The sequence below is a fragment of the Pterocles gutturalis genome, unplaced genomic scaffold (genome assembly GCF_000699245.1).
Source record: "Pterocles gutturalis isolate BGI_N339 unplaced genomic scaffold, ASM69924v1 scaffold40184, whole genome shotgun sequence".
Taxonomy (NCBI): Eukaryota; Metazoa; Chordata; class Aves; order Pterocliformes; family Pteroclidae; genus Pterocles; species Pterocles gutturalis.
The window spans coordinates 3,056-19,058 of record NW_010129550.1 but is presented as its reverse complement, the minus strand read 5'-3'; the positions used below and the strand labels follow the sequence as shown (position 1 = coordinate 19,058).

The 16,003-nt window shown below is 38.7% G+C and overlaps 1 protein-coding gene across 1 annotated transcript in view; it reads left to right on the top strand.

The window, feature by feature from the left end:
- The first annotated feature begins 496 nt into the window (after positions 1 to 496).
- MCM8 (minichromosome maintenance complex component 8) overlaps positions 497 to 16,003 on the top strand; it is a 16,446-nt gene continuing 939 nt past the window's right edge. The window contains exons 1-17 of the mRNA XM_010079963.1: positions 497 to 611; positions 781 to 855; positions 1,346 to 1,428; positions 1,599 to 1,748; positions 2,464 to 2,567; positions 4,544 to 4,742; positions 5,693 to 5,778; positions 7,286 to 7,437; positions 8,498 to 8,696; positions 9,494 to 9,524; positions 9,809 to 9,949; positions 11,626 to 11,767; positions 12,424 to 12,619; positions 12,897 to 13,110; positions 13,960 to 14,169; positions 14,748 to 14,824; positions 15,405 to 15,594. Coding sequence (XP_010078265.1) covers positions 497 to 611; positions 781 to 855; positions 1,346 to 1,428; positions 1,599 to 1,748; positions 2,464 to 2,567; positions 4,544 to 4,742; positions 5,693 to 5,778; positions 7,286 to 7,437; positions 8,498 to 8,696; positions 9,494 to 9,524; positions 9,809 to 9,949; positions 11,626 to 11,767; positions 12,424 to 12,619; positions 12,897 to 13,110; positions 13,960 to 14,169; positions 14,748 to 14,824; positions 15,405 to 15,594 — 2,364 coding nt within the window. The remainder of the gene's footprint in view (positions 612 to 780; positions 856 to 1,345; positions 1,429 to 1,598; positions 1,749 to 2,463; positions 2,568 to 4,543; positions 4,743 to 5,692; positions 5,779 to 7,285; positions 7,438 to 8,497; positions 8,697 to 9,493; positions 9,525 to 9,808; positions 9,950 to 11,625; positions 11,768 to 12,423; positions 12,620 to 12,896; positions 13,111 to 13,959; positions 14,170 to 14,747; positions 14,825 to 15,404; positions 15,595 to 16,003) is intronic.

Below are 16,003 nucleotides of genomic sequence, written 5' to 3'. Positions count from 1 at the left end.
GTTGAAAAGCAGTAGCAGCTGACGCGGAGGGCGAGTGGGCGGAGTCAGAGTCCCTCAGGCAAAGAAATGGCCAATGACGGATAGAGAGTCACGCCTCCTGCTCCATGGCGACGCCGCATGCTCCCTCGGGATTGGTTGCAGAGCCGGAAGTAAGGGATCGGCGCCAAAATAGAACGCTGAGGGGGGGGAAGAGGGTTTCCCTGTCTCCTCAGGGGGCTGTGGAGGCGTTACGGTGCCACGTGTGGGACAAAAGGTCTCGCAAGCGGTGGTTGTTGCTGAGGGAGGTTGATGGTGTTGTTGTTTCGTCCCATCATTTCCGGGGATCGTCTTTGTTCCCCTCCCGGACGCTGTGGTGGGGAGAAGGAGGCCTGATCCTTCTCAGGGCCTTCGCTCCTAGCCCCGCAGCTACAGTCCCTCGGCAAATAATTAAATTTAAATTTCTGTCCCTTTAGCTCAGTTTGCCGTCGTGTCCCAAAACTCGCGCCTCCAGAGCGAGATGAGTAGGGACCTCGGAGCCAAGGCATGCGTCCGGGGAAGAGGCTTTCAGGGGTGGCGAGGAGGATGGCGAGGCAGAGGACAGAAAGTAACCTGGAGAAAAATGCCTGAACCTGGTGAGTCAGCTCCTGGGCTTCTCCCTGTTCTCTGAAGCCATAGTGCTTTATCGCTGAAGCAATTACAGCTGTTTGTCTCTCGGTGGTCAAAAGAATCACTGAGAACTCAACTTGAGAAGTCTTAGTGTCCACATTGTTTTGATCCCTGTTTTATTTTATTTTTTTTTAGTAAAATCTCGACTAGTTCAGTCAACGTTGGACCGGTTTATTCCCTATAAGGGCTGGAAACTTTATTTCTCTGAAGGTATTTTTAGACCAAAAATCATGTGTAGAGAGTATTTTATTCCATTTTCTCTAGAGCAGGTTATAAGTAGAGGGAAGAAGTTCAACAGAAATTCATATTTGTTATATAAAAATGTGAGTACAGCAGAACTTTTGTTCTGGTGGCATGCTGTATTCTTTGTGGGCTCCAAACCTTGAAAAGGAATAGTGTAAGATACAAGCTTTCTTAACTCTGTTCAGTTAGCCACATAAAACTTGCAGTCTATCAAAGACTGGAATATACATACCTCTGCTGTACTTCTCTTGACCTTGTGCTTGTCCTGTGCTTGTCCTGTGTCATCTTAGACAAAGTTCTGTTCTATACAGGTCTTATAACAGAATATTACTGTGATACTCTAGTGATTCATCACCTTCCTCAGTTTTGGAATGCAGAAAAATAATGGAAGAGAAATTGTTTGTTTATTTTGTGAGATTTAATTATTTTTGTCAATTACTAATGTATTTCTAATTAGCTTATGCTGACAAGTCTCCTTTTGTCCAGAAGACTCAAGCCTTTGAAAAGTTTTTCATGCAACGCATTGAGCTTTATGATAAGGTAAAAGGAAAACAAAACACCTCCACTTCACAACCTATTGTTGATACAATAACATTACAGTTTTTAAGTATTTATCAAAAATAATCTCCATCACAGATATGAAATGTATGTGACATGATTTGGATGTGTTGTAATTTGAAGTGTATTTAATAACTTATAATGTTTTACAGGATGAAATAGAAAGAAAAGGAAGTATTCTTGTGGATTATAAGGAGCTGGTGCAAGACAGAGAATTAACTAAATCAATACCAAATATATCTACTGAACTAAGGGATATGCCTGAGAAAATACTGCACTGTATGGGTTTGGCAATTCATCAGGTAAATATCATGTCCTAATACACAGAAGCATAACCCTCACAATGCAAAAGAATCAGTGTGACTTAAAGGTAATTATGTTATAAACCCCAAATCTCTGGTTTTCTGTCTTACGGAAATATACTGTTTATTCAAAACTCAAGCTCTTCCATCTCTTCATCATTTCTGTATGGCTTACAAAATCATGCTTTGGAAATGCTTTGGTCTTAGTGCATTTTCCTTATTCATTATCAAAGCACTTGACTAAAACTAAATGTAGCTCTAACGCTTATTTAACAGAGAGTTCAAACTCCTGTTTTATTAATGTATTGTGAGTTACATGAGGTGTGTCCCACCTCATGCAGCTGGTGGGTGAATGGTGAGCAGAGATTCAAGAACTCCGGACTCTGTTCAATGTCTCCAAGTAGCATTTCACTGCTTGTTGACAGGCAAGTTCTCAGGTGTTTGTGCTTTAGTCAAAATACCACATATCGACACATATTTTTTTTTAATTAAAGAAGCAAACACAACAAATGTGTGGAATTTAAATTCCCCTTAAAATAAAGCTTAAAACAGTTCAGAAGCAGAAAAACAGTTTAACAGAGGTCACTGGACAGCAGAGGGCTCTTTAGATTTCAGCAGTGGGGCTGATCAGAAGGGATGGTAATCAAATTTAACAGCAAACCAAATCCATGTTGTGTGGATGCTACATCAGTGTCTGCCTTTCTGTTCTGTCTAGGTGCTAACAAAGGACCTTGAAAGGCATGCTGCAGAGCTGCAGGTGCAGGAAGGATTACCGCTTGATGGAGAACCTATAATAAATGTGCCTCTCATTCATGCTAGGTAATGGGTGTTGAGTATTTGTTTTGTGTTCAGGAGGATCTATTTGCCTCCTGTCTAATGGCTGCCAGTGTCTGTGTGTGGTGCTGAAGGCTTTCTTATTTTATTGGGGGATTTGACTCTGAAGATATTTCCAGAAGAATATTTTGCTTTTTCTCTTCACCATGACAAAGTCTAGACCGTTGTGAAGACAAAAGCGAAATGAAACGTGTGTATAAGGTGAAGAAACAGCTTGTAACTAGAAAAGCTGATAAATAGAAAAGTAACTTATAAGTAGAACAACTATTCTGTGAATCATATTGATTGAAAACAGAGAAATGTATTTAAATTTCTGCTGTTTACTGTAGAAGTTAGGAAGGCGTGATCTAGCCTTTTGTTAGCAAAAGGTTTGTCATTGTAAAGAAGTTGATTTGAAGGGTGTGGACCTAAACTCCAACTGGTACTATTTATTATTCCTTGTATGGATGTTTTGACAGTGATGTATGATGATATGGTACTTCATATTAGCTTAAAGCCATTCAGTGATTACTGGTATGAAAGTCTCAAGAATATTAACTCTAATTAATCAAAATTTAATTTGAAATAAATAAGCTGAGGTTACACTAATTCTGAATAAGCATGTACTTACAAGAATCATAATTATTGTTATAATTTTAAAAATGTTACTTCCTTTGAGTTCTTAATGAAACAAGTCCATCACACAATTTTATTTTCTTTATAAGAAGCAATGGTGTCTCAGACTTCAGGAGTCTGATGGGAACTGGGAGTATAAGCCCTATTTGCATTTTGGGTTTGGTTTTTTTTTCATTCCCTGCTAGTCCTGGCTTGAAATGGGAAAGCACCATGCACAGCAGGTGGATTTAATTTGAGGGTTTGTCACACTACAATATATTTTTCAGGTTTTGCATTGTTAGAAAACTGCACCCTTTTAATTATACAGTAGAATGTATTTAGGAAAAACCTATGGCCAAAAAAAAGGTATATACAAGCTCTCAAATTCTAAGAGACAGTTATGGACCATTATCCTGTAGAGGAAAGTATTCAGTAAGTCAATAAAATATCATGCTCCAAAAATGTTTCTGCATCACAGGCAGGGCTGAACAATGAGGTGGTGGTGTTCAGGGTCCTAAGTGGAGGGAGCAAGGAAAACCCTGGATTTTAGGAGCTGGACTCTTCTCATTGGTGCCCAGTGACAGGACAAGGGACAGTGGGTACAAATTAAAACACTTAAAATTCCATGTGAACAAAAGAAAATGCTATTTTACTGTGAGAAGTTGTGCATTCTCTGTTGGTGAACATATTCAAAACTCAACTGGACACGTACCTGGGCAACCTGCCATAGCTGACCCTGCTTGAGGAGGGGGGTTAGACTAGACAATCTCATGAGGTCTATTCCGTGATAAATGATTCTGTTTAAAGCTTGTTATTCTGAATTATTTGACTAGATATTCTTTGTTATCCTTAACAAGGTGCAGTGTGTTGTACCTGATGACAGGTTCTCATGTCCCTGAAACATGAAAACTCGCATTTCCTTTTAGAGCATAGGCATAATAAATTTTGATCCTTTCGTGAAGCAAGTATAAACTCTGGTCTTAGTCTGAAATAATTCCGAGAGATAGTTCTAGATGAATATAAAGTAACTTGTGTTGTATCGCTAATCTCAGTTGCTTACAGGAAGGTGGTGTTGCTATATATATATCTACACAAACTACAGATGTTGAGGTATAAGCACTTGGGGAATACTGTTGCGCTGCTTTCTAGAACAGGAATCAAAGACTATGCCATGGGTCCACAGACAAAATATTTCTAATATTTTCTCTGTTAGTAATTGGTGTGTAAACATTTTCTGTTGTTGGGTATGGAATTTTTTTGTTTGTTTAGGTTTGGTGGGGTCTTGGGGTTGGGTGTTTTTGGGTTTTTTTTTGTCTTCATTTAAGTATGGTAAGCTTTCAAAATGTTAATGCTTAACTTTTTTGTAGGGTGTACAATTATGATCCACTAACTCAGCTGAAAAATGTTCGGGCCAACTGCTATGGAAAATATATTGCCTTGCGTGGTACTGTTGTGCGTGTCAGTAACATTAAGCCTCTGTGCACTAAGCTGGCTTTTGTATGCGGCACATGTGGAGATGTTCAAGGTGTTCCTCTACCTGACGGAAAGTATACCCTTCCTACTAAGGTAAGTTAAAACCATTTAACTTCATACTTTTCCCTTATCTGTAGTGATTTGACAAAAAGCAGCACCACTAGTATTAAAAAAAAAAACAAATAATGTTGAAAGCTAGGTTAACCAACTGACACATTAAAAAAAAATAATTTACCATGCAGTTTTGTATTACTGCATACCCTTGTTACTTGACAAAAATGTATTTTTTTTTTTGAAACAAAAGCAGTATGCAGAAACTCCCTTAAATCTAGAAAAAAAACCCAAAAACCTTTTAATTTCAATATGACCAGTTATGTTTAAAAAGCCCCCTCCACCTTGCTGTGGTGGTTTCTGTGCTTAGACTGGGGTTTTTGTGGGTTTTGTTTAGAACTTTCTATTTTAGTTTTAACTGGTTTTTATCCGGATTTAAAAAATCATTAGACATATGACAGTGCCCTATTGTTTTTGTTACCTGATGTGCTGAAGTGGAAAAAATAATCTCCTCTGCAACGTGTGCAAGTATTAAAACAAACAAACAAACAAAAAAAAAAACAAACAAAACCCCCACAAACCAACCTATCAAAACAAACACCAAAAAAAAATCAACCAAAAAAAACCCCACCAAATCCAACGAACAAACCCCCCCACAAAAAACCACCCACAACCTCCTCTTCCCCCCCCCAACACCCAAAAACTCAAACCAGTTCACCAGGGAGATCATACAATTCAGCTGTATTTGCTCTAGCAACTATGAGTCAGGGTTCAGGTGTGTGTGCTTGATAGCTCTTCATTAAGTATGTATGAGCTAATTTGTAGTGCTAATTTAACTAGCGTTTTTCCTGAAGTAGTGTTAATGAATCACATTGCTTTGCTCTCTTGGGTTTTTTTAGGTGTTTTTTTTATTTTTTGTAAATCAAGTAAGGCAATTTCAAATCATGATTTTAAAAAAGGTTGAGAATGAATTAGAATTACTGTTGTTACAGTGCCTTGTTCCTGAGTGCCGTGGCAGATCCTTCACAGCTGACAGAAGCTCTCCTTTAACCACTACAGTGGACTGGCAGTCTGTTAAGTAAGCATGTCTTTCCTTCCACACAAAAATGTAATGTGACAGGATGGCTTATTCCGTGTTACACTGTAATTTTGGTAATCTTATTCTTTTATGGCAAGCACTCTTCATAATTCGTATTACATAGCAGTGGTTTTATCTGAGCATTAGTATACTTTGTGTATTAACCCTACCCAATATAATAGCTTCTTGGAAATTCTTCTACCATGACTGAGTTCTTTGAGAAACATTCAGTTTGTGCTCTTTGCAGCTTTTCTTGATCATTTCTAATTGCATCTATTATTTAATGATTCCCTTTAATGAGCTGTAAGTCAGCTAGAAAAGCCCTATCAGGCTACATTAGTCAGCTGTGAGTGTTGAATGAACTGAAACTAAATTTGAGGTTAAAAACCTTAGTTTGAAGTGATATTGTGTCCCCCAGTCCTTAAGGTACATTCAGTAGAAGAAAATAGTGCTGTGCCTGCCCATTTGTCTGCTTTCAATGTCTAACTGGCAAGTAGGTATGCCTAAGATTTGTGAGACCTTTGCTATGGGGGAACGAGTCCCTGTTTCCACAGAAATCAGCAGTGTTAAAGTGTAGGAAGGTGGACAGTGGGTCTGGTTTTCATCACTTCCATCCTACTGTGGGCTATCAGTGCTATGACCATCCTACTATTATTGCCCCATAATTTACATTGAGAAGAGTTTGATGTGTTTGTTTCTTGTTCATCCTGTTAGTTTACGACAGTAAGCGTGTCAGCTTGGAAAAAACAGGACTCTGCTTAATTTTTCCCACTTGTTGCTTTCAGATTCTGTAAGTTCAAGTGGTCTGTATCAAATGTCTTATTGTGCCAAATGGCATCTAAATATGTTTTTCTTTATTAATGTTCTGTTATAAAGCTAATTTAAAAATTCATTAAAAAATAGCGCTGACATTCTTGCCAGCAGCTCTAGAGGGTGCTGTTTATCACAGCTTAAGAAAAGCTTGACTGAGCTCCAAGGAAAACTAGCAGAGCTCCAAGTGCAGAGCCAACTGAAGCCTTTCAAAGAACTTGTTACTTGCTAGCCTTTTACAACTATCCAAAGAGTGAGCTACTGTTCTTGTTATGGTCTGAGGAATTTCTTGGGCTTTGCTAGGGTTAAAATGTCAATTAAGCCGTTCATCAGGGCTATGATGTCTGACCTCTTAATTTGTTTATATGAGGTCCATCTTATTTCACGTACTGTACTTATTTCTACACGAATATGCTCATCAGTGCTGGAAAATCTGAACTTCAACTTTTATTATTTCTGGAGTTATTGTCTTTCTGGTTTTTATGCATAATGTGTATGCACTTATTAAAGTCTGAACTGAAAAAGTCTGTTTCTCCAAATTGAGCACGGCTGTTTTTAGAGTTTATTAGGGCATTTCTGCTGTCTCCCTTTTCAATTTGGAAAGGATTGGTTGGGAGCAAAGAGGTGCAAATCTTGTATGCGGTAATTGAATTGGAATTGCTATGTGTGGAATGTATGCTCACTTTGTGTTTTGCAGGGTGCAGGAGCTCATGTCAGATGATCAACGAGAAACAGGCCGAATCCCTCGCACAATTGAGTGTGAACTAGTTCAAGATCTTGTGGACAGCTGTGTCCCAGGAGATATGGTCACAATTACAGGGATAGTAAAGGTGGCAAGCACTGACGAAGGTAAAATACATAATTTGAGAATTTGGGATTTTTCTAGTGATTACATAAGAAGAAAAACATTTGTCTCCCTTAATTTGAGCTCTCCAAGTTGTAAATGCATTAACTATACATGTCTTCAGAAGTTCCCACATTTTTATAACAAGTTATTTTGAAAAATCCAGAAGCAGTGCTGTGTAAGAGGCGCACTGTCTCTAACGTCCACTGATGCAGAGGGGGTCTTGCAACCTACTTGCTGGTCTATACACAGCTGTGGTCCTGAATCTGAAGTGCCAGTCTGATGTGTTAGAATATCAGCTGATCGGAAAGCTTTCTCTGGACCACTAAGGCGGGGGGGACATCCTTATTTCCTGAAGTCTTACTGAGACTCCTCATTTGCTTAACCTTGTCCCTTTAACATCTCCTTCAAAGAGTAGGAAAACTGTCACACTGCTGTGAAGGAGTGTTATCTTTCTTGACTTAGTCCTCCCTGGCGAAATTTTACACCTTCTTTTGTCTGGTTTTCTTTTTTTTTTTTTTTTTTTTTTACCCTAAGATGAAGAAATATGTTGTGCACACCTGTAATAGAATATATAGCAGAGAACTAGAGAACTGCAGTACTGATTTACTGTGAGACCGTATTCTCTGCTCACTAATCATTGGGGAATATAGAGAATTGTTATTTATTAAGCTACATGTTTAATTCTTTTGCACTATGGATTTTTTTTCTGCTGAATATTGATGGAAACATTTTATATTCATCTTTTTTTGACTAGAATAATGTAATAATTTAAAATTCCTGTAAAACTTCATTTATTCTGGGGGAGAATTCTCTTTATATGCATACCGTCCTAATCCAGCAAAATATTTTATTGTGTACCTAAATGGAGGGAACTTAAAGAACAAATGTAGCTAGAAACTTTGCATCAATTTTTGAAAGTGTACATGTTTAGTTACTTAAATATGAACATTTTTCACATAACCATATGTAATATTTCTGAATTACCCTATGCCATTTTTAAGTAACATCTGTACTTAATGCTATAAAAAATATTCCTTCATCCTTTCTCAATTTTTCTAACAGGAGCTTCTAAAAGTAAGAATGACAAGTGTATGTTCTTGCTGTACATTGAGGCAAATTCTGTCAGCAACAGTAAAGGACAGAAAACAAAGAATTTTGATGATGAGACTTTTCAAAGATCTTTCATGGAGTTTTCACTTAAAGACCTTTACGCTGTTCAAGAAATTCAAGCTGAGGAAAATTTGTTCAGGCTTATCGTGAAGTAAGTTGTGTCAGACCTAGACTAGGTCTAGGAAAAGGCTTCTGAATCAGCATGACCAACTTCAGACAAACGTCACAGCTAATCTTAAAGCTATGAAATGTCTAAGGCTTGTGCAAGAGATACCGGAGAGATTTAACAGACTTTACTGGGCAAGGGACTTGGGAGAACAGTGGGGATGTTAGGACTTTGGGAGGGATTCCCTGTAAGGATACAGGGAAGTTACGAGTGTTTTAGTTCCACACTGAGACAGAAATCTATGGCTAAAAAAAGCAATTAATTAATTTTGCTCCTCACTGAGTAAATTCAGCTCCTGAGTACTGTTTTGCTCTCCGCTCTGCTTTTCTACAGCAGAGGAAAGAGGTGCAAGAACTGAGCAGAGGGTGTGAAAGACCCTCAGTTCAGATGGAGAAGTACTCTTCTAGCTGGAGTGTCCCTCAGGCCCTCCTAGTGGAGTCAAAGAATATGAAAACTTGCACATTTAAAAGAAAGGTTAGAGGTAGTTACTTGATTAAGATAAGAATGGTTGCAGAAATCACTGGGAAACTGGTTCTCCTCTGTGTTTGTATAAACTCAGATGAAAGGCTTTTCTTATCTTAAGCATATCTGGTTATCTGAAAATTTCAAGAAATTTGATGCTGCTGATTTAAACTGATTCTGTTAGAAATTCAGCAACAGCTAGCCAGAAGTTTTATATGCTTATAGAAGTATTGTATGATGAGAGACAGACCAAGTGATTATTTAATAGTAATACAAGATTTATATTCCACTTATGTTACAGTGTTCTTTATTTTTTTCAGCTCTCTTTGCCCTGCTATCTATGGCCATGAGGTAAGTAATTTAACAGCTCTGCTTGCAACTTCAGCTTGAAGTGTTTATGCTGCAACTCCTAAACTCCTAAAGGATTTATAAAGATTATCTGGGGTGGGGGGAAGGGGCAGGGACTGTATTTACAAGTGACTGACTCAGTCACTTTCAGTGACAAGGAGGCAGCAGTCTTATATACCCAAGTTCAGCCATCCAGAAGGAAAGGGTTATTACAGACAATTCTAGGGGGCTGTCACTATTGGTCACCATGATCAAATACTTATTAATGTTGGTATGTGCCACCACAGATTGTAAAGGCAGGTTTGGCCCTGGCGTTATTTGGAGGATGTCAGAAGTTTGTAGATGACAAGAACAGAATCCCAGTGAGAGGAGATCCACATGTTCTGGTCGTTGGAGATCCAGGATTAGGAAAAAGTCAGATGTTGCAAGTATGAGTTTATTTTTATTTCTATTGTCTGATTGCATTTTTCTCTACTTCCTTGCTATCTTGACTTCTTGTAAGCAGGGTAGGATAGCTGTGCTAAGACCAAAGGGTTGCTTGAGCCTGGCTGGAGCTATCTTTTCAGGTAGGATGCCTCAAATATAGGAGAGTACCCAAAGGGGTCCGCTGCTGTCCTCTACTTCCAGGAAGCCTTGCAGAAGGGATCAGGCCTGTTAAAATGCACCAAAACCTGTGGGCTTTCAAGTCTAGGCTTGCTGTCCTGCCCTTATATAGTTTTTTCACCAACCCTTTTCCCCGGTGAGGAGTTTCACTCCTTCCTATTTTCATTTATCTGATCCATTGACAAATAAAGTACACTCTTGGAACTAATGCAAATTTAAATACCATGTCACTCACCTTCAGTGCAGTTTACTTCCATTCTCTCACCCTATTTCTATGTTGCTAGCACAGATCTCCCCTTTTTGGGAAAGGGACCTGCTGCTAGTTTGAGTTTTAATCTTTGTAGGTATTTTTGCATGACTTTGACAAATTCAGTTAGTAGTAGGATCTTTTTATCTTAGTTAAACTGAGTGGTTTTAAAGTTCCATGTCTTTTCCCATGTTACTGTGAAGCAGAAGAGGGACAGAGTTCACCTAGATACGCAGCATTGCATACCTCATTTAAAAAGTCTGAATGTTTCTGTTGTGGACATGTTATGTTAGGATATGATTTGCAATAACTTAACTGAAGTATGCAAGCATCTTGGCAAACAATTATTTTTATTTTTTTTTTACTGAATGGGGACTCTCTAGCATACAGTAGATTATTTGTTTTTTTCACATTGTTACTAAATAATGGAATGCCATTCAAGAAAAGATAGTAATCTGTTCCTCAGTTAAGACCCTGACACAAGGCTCCTCTCAGTCATCACCGTCACAGAAAAAAAAATTCCCAAGGAGAAAACTAAAGCTTTGTGGAGGAGACTTTTTTTTTTTGTTTGGTTGTTTATTTAAATCAATACTCAGCACCTCTCACATATCTGGTACTCAACAAGTATGCTTCAGGTGTATCTTTTAAATAAAACCGAGGCACCAGTAACTATGGAGATTTACTGGGAAAATCCAGTCATAACTGTATTCTAGGCAAATTTAACTGCAACATGTCTGTGTTCAAGTTTGCCATGCTTTGCTTTTCTAGTTCAAATTGAAAGCTGTTCTCTGGATACTGGAGGCATGAAGAAGACAAGGACTGTCCTTTATGCCCTAGCTGTGGGGAGAACTATGCATGCTTCCTCTGAAGCAGCTTGTATTGGGCACTAGGACAAAATGTTAGTCTAAACAGACTTTGGGGTCTGGAAATAAAGAAACTACAGAGCTGCAGTTCTGTAGTGGACAGCATGTCCCCAAGCATTGCAGCATACTTTGAAATGTAAGTGCTGTGCCCAGGGTCCTAGCAGTCTTGATAACACACAGATATGGCTGTGCTGCAAGTATTGTGGCCAAAGTTATTTGTACTGTTTTGCAGGAGTATGTCTCTTGGGGTTGCAAGGAGCTAGAACTTTACTGTTGGGCCACGTTAAGTAGAAAGAAGCAAATTTGGGTTTAGTTTTAATTGTTTCTCTAGAATAAGGCTTATGAAATTCTTCACCTTGGAGAGGGAAAAAAATACTTATTTCTCTTCTAGGCAGTGTGTAACATTGCTCCTCGAGGTGTGTATGTTTGCGGTAATACTTCTACCAGTTCTGGCCTGACTGTTACACTGTCTAGAGATGGTGCTTCTGGAGATTTTGCCTTGGAAGCTGGTGCTTTAGTGCTTGGAGATCAAGGTAATATTTGTAATGCTACAGGTTTTGCATGAACAAATGTGTGTGGGGGGGGGGATATGCTGCTGAGTGTAAGGTTAACTATAGTGTTTGCAGAATCATGGACTAAAAATGTGAATTTGAAGTATGATATTGGCTTTCCACGTCTTGGGAAGGTATGAGCTTCTCCCGTGACTTTGGAGGTGGTTTCTGCTTTCCTAGAGCTTAGGATGTGTAGGAAACTGGAGTTCTACAATTCACATACCAGCCTTTCTTAATGTGCCAAAGAACTAGGATTTCTGTGTTGAGGAATCTGACTGAATGGCAGCTACTGGATTCTTACTATTTTTGAAAAATAGCTGGCTTATGATATTTGTCATTATTTCTATTTTTAAAAAGCTTGTTTTGGCATCTTAATGTGTAATCAAAACACTGCCTCTGTGAGCCAGACCAACTTCGTAACAGTTCAGCAGCGGCAATGTGAAATTAAAACAAACCTTGCTGAAATGGAGACTTGGTCCAATGTCTCCTGCAGTCCCTAGGACTCTAGGTTGGACTTCTGATGGATTGTAACATACAATCTGATAGATTGTACAATCAGCACTGGATTGTAGGATAAACTTGTCCATCAGTTAATGTGTTCTCTAATAAGTCTTTTTTCTTGTGTTAATTGCTTCCAGGTATTTGTGGAATAGATGAATTTGATAAGATGGGAAACCAGCACCAGGCTTTGTTGGAAGCCATGGAGCAGCAAAGTATCAGCCTTGCCAAGGCTGGCATCGTTTGCAGTTTGCCAGCTCGGACGTCTATTGTTGCTGCAGCAAACCCAGTTGGAGGACATTATAACAAAGCCAAAACAGTGTCTGAAAACTTAAAGTGAGCATTTTCTGAAATGCTGCTGATATAGTTCACATTCAGGAGCAGGTGCTTCTGGCAGTCTTGTAGTTTGTATATAATTGCTTTTGAGTTTCCTGGAGCTTGAACACAAACTTAGTGTAACAATTTTTTGTGGCTTTTGAGAGAAATTGCTGTTCTACTTTATTCTGAAAGAATGGCACAGGACTTTCTAGATGTCTTTGAAGTGGAGGAGAGTTGCTGTAGTTTTTACCACTTTTTTTACAAGCATGGTGTGGTTTTCTTGTCTTTACTCTAGAATGGGGAGTGCCTTACTGTCAAGATTTGATTTAGTTTTCATTTTGCTGGACACCCCAAATGAAGATCATGATCACTTGCTGTCTGAGCACGTGATGGCAATCCGAGCTGGAAAGCAGGCAGCATGCAGCAGTGCTGTTGTGACTCGTACCAACACGCAGGATCGCTCTGTTCTTGAAGTTGTTTCAGATCGACCACTGCTTCAAAGACTAAAGGTAGGACTTGTCTTTGTGACTGTTGCTATGCCTCTTCCTGTGATATTCTTTGCATTGGGACTTGGCAACCCTGATCTGCTGGATGTCCTCAGTCTCCCACTCCCATTCTTCTCATGATAATTGGCTCTAAATTAAAGAGGGAGCATTTAAGGCTCCAGTCATCAGTTTCTATCAGTTGTCTGTTGTAGCTAACATTACCCACCCTGCTGGAGCTACTAAAGATGTGTCTCAAGCCATCTTCATTGCCACACAGAAGATAATTTATTAGCTGACCTGGTTTGTTTTGGGTGGTTTTTTTGGATTGCGGTAGTGAGAAGATACTTTGTATGAGATGCCCTAAAGCAAATTTGCTGTGTTAAATTTCAATAAAGAGCTACAAAACTAGACTGGATGTAATTTGATTTAACACAATGTGCTGTGAAGTACTGAATCTGAATAAAGCACTGTGTAAACAAATCCCTACTGGAGCTAAATCCATGTACTTTTGGAAATGGGATGTCAGCAGTGATGGTTTAATCTTCTGTGGAGATATATCTTGTAACAACTGGGAAACTGGATTTTCTCTTTTTTGAGAAAGATTTATTGATACAATTAAATCATATTTGTCACTTCTTATCATTGCAAATGAGAAGCTTTGTCTGCTTTTTCTGAAATGGACAAGTGTGTTTAACTACATGGCTAAGCATAGTATATGTACTTTTTTAAGTACACGGTTCATATATGAAACACTAAAGCTCTTAGAGTGAAGATTTCACCAGATAAAGCATAGAAGATGAAGATTTTATATTAAAATTTTTATTGTATAGTGTTCTCACAGACAGAAATCTAACCTCTTTGTAATTTGGTTAGATCTTACCAGGAGAAAACTTTGATGCCATTCCACATCAGCTGCTGAGGAAGTACGTTGGATATGCTCGGCAGTATGTTCACCCAACTTTATCTCCAGAAGCTGCTCAGGTCCTCCAGGAATTCTACCTTGAGCTCCGTAAACAGAACCAAGGAGTAGACAGTGCACCAATCACCACGAGGCAGCTAGAATCTCTGATTCGACTTACAGAGGTAAATTTAAGGTTTATGGAATTAAGAGACTGTAAGCAAAGAGATTATTCCTAAACTACTAGTGACATCCTATAACTTTTGACAGCTTTGGCTGTGCTTTTTTTTTGTTGTGCTTAAAAAAAAAGTGACTATGCAAGAGACTTACAAATGCTTAAGAATTACTGATGCTTAAAGAGTCTTAAATTAAAACACCCTTGAAGGGGTGGAAAGATAATCTATCTCATTCTCCCAAAAGGGGAAAAAGTAGGTGCAGGCAAGAACTAGCTGCTGCCCATCTTGAACTTAAACTGTTCCTGTTTTCCCTAATGCTATGCCTTAATAACACTATTTGTGATCTCCTACTTCCCAAGAATATACTGTTAAAAAGAAAATAAACTCCAAGCTACAGCTTAATAATGCAAGCATGAAGGAGATTACTTTGAAGCGCTATCCAAAAAAAGGGAATCTTCTATATCCTGTAGCCTCAGGTTCTATCTCGCTCCTAAAATTTGTGCTCGTTGTAGGACAATTGTAGCCTTTTTCCATGTCAGCTGTAATATCTTAAATATACAATTGTGGGGTTTTTGTTTTGTTTTAAGGCACGATCAAGGCTGGAATTAAGGGAGAAATCTACTAAGGAAGATGCTGAGGACGTAATAGAAATAATGAAATATAGGTAATGCACACTGCTTTAAAAATAAATAAAGCATTACAGTGTTGTTCATTCAAAGACTTCTTTTTTAATACAGATACTCAAACACAGTGAAGAAATTACTTTTTCAAGTTTAGGCCCATTGATACTAATACTCAGATTTGTTAACTCTTCTTCAAAAACTGGTAGCAGCCCGAAGTTGTGTATGATTGCTTAGGCCTTTGAGCTGTGTCACTGTAGCAGCTATATCTGTCAGTGCACAGTCACTTAGACATGAGGTGCTGCCAAAAGTTTTATCTCTTGTGTGATTACTCTCTGTTGTTGCAGCTGAACAATTTAAAAGTGATTTGGACAGATGCTTAGTCTAAGCTCCCTAGATAGTGACTTTCTTACTAAGGGATGGTTTCCTATGTGGCCTCTGTTGTTGCAGCTGAACAATTTAAAAGTGATTTGGACAGATGCTTAGTCTAAGCTCCCTAGATAGGAAACCATCCCCTAGTAAGAAAGTCACTATGTGGCTTCTGAAAGCTTTCTCAAGCAGTTATGTTTCATTAATGCACTCTTACTTTTACTTCCTGTTGTTCTTTTTTTAATATTTTTTTAGCATGTTGGGAACCTACTCAGATGAATTTGGAAAACTGGACTTTGAACGTTCACAGCATGGGTCTGGGATGAGCAATCGGTCACAAGCAAAAAGATTTGTTTCTGCCCTTAACAGTATCGCAGAGAGAACTTACAACAATCTCTTTGACATGCAACAGCTTCGACAGATTGCGAAGGAGCTACAAATACGAGTAAGTTTGGAAATCAAGCATTTCTTCAACAAACAGCAAGACCAGTCAAAATTATTTACTGCAAAACAGGAAGTGGAAAAGGCACATCTGTTGTGGCTCTCTGCTATGATATAAGCAGCATTTGCTGCTTTTAGGGTGAACGCTCTTCTGAACTGCCTTTGTTTGTAAGCTTTACTATAGCTGTTTGACAGTAACAACTCCTTGCACTGGTAAGGGCTGGTTCTACTTCTGAAGCTGGTCCTTAACAAGATTTTGCTTTGGTTTCAGTATACTTTGCTTCCTCTGGCTCACCAGGGGACACACCTATTTTAATCACCAAATTTAGACTGTTGTGGTGACCCTGTTCTATTTCAGCGGTGCAGTGATGTTTCTGCTTGGCCTTCTCTGGCCCAAATATGCCTTCTTGGTT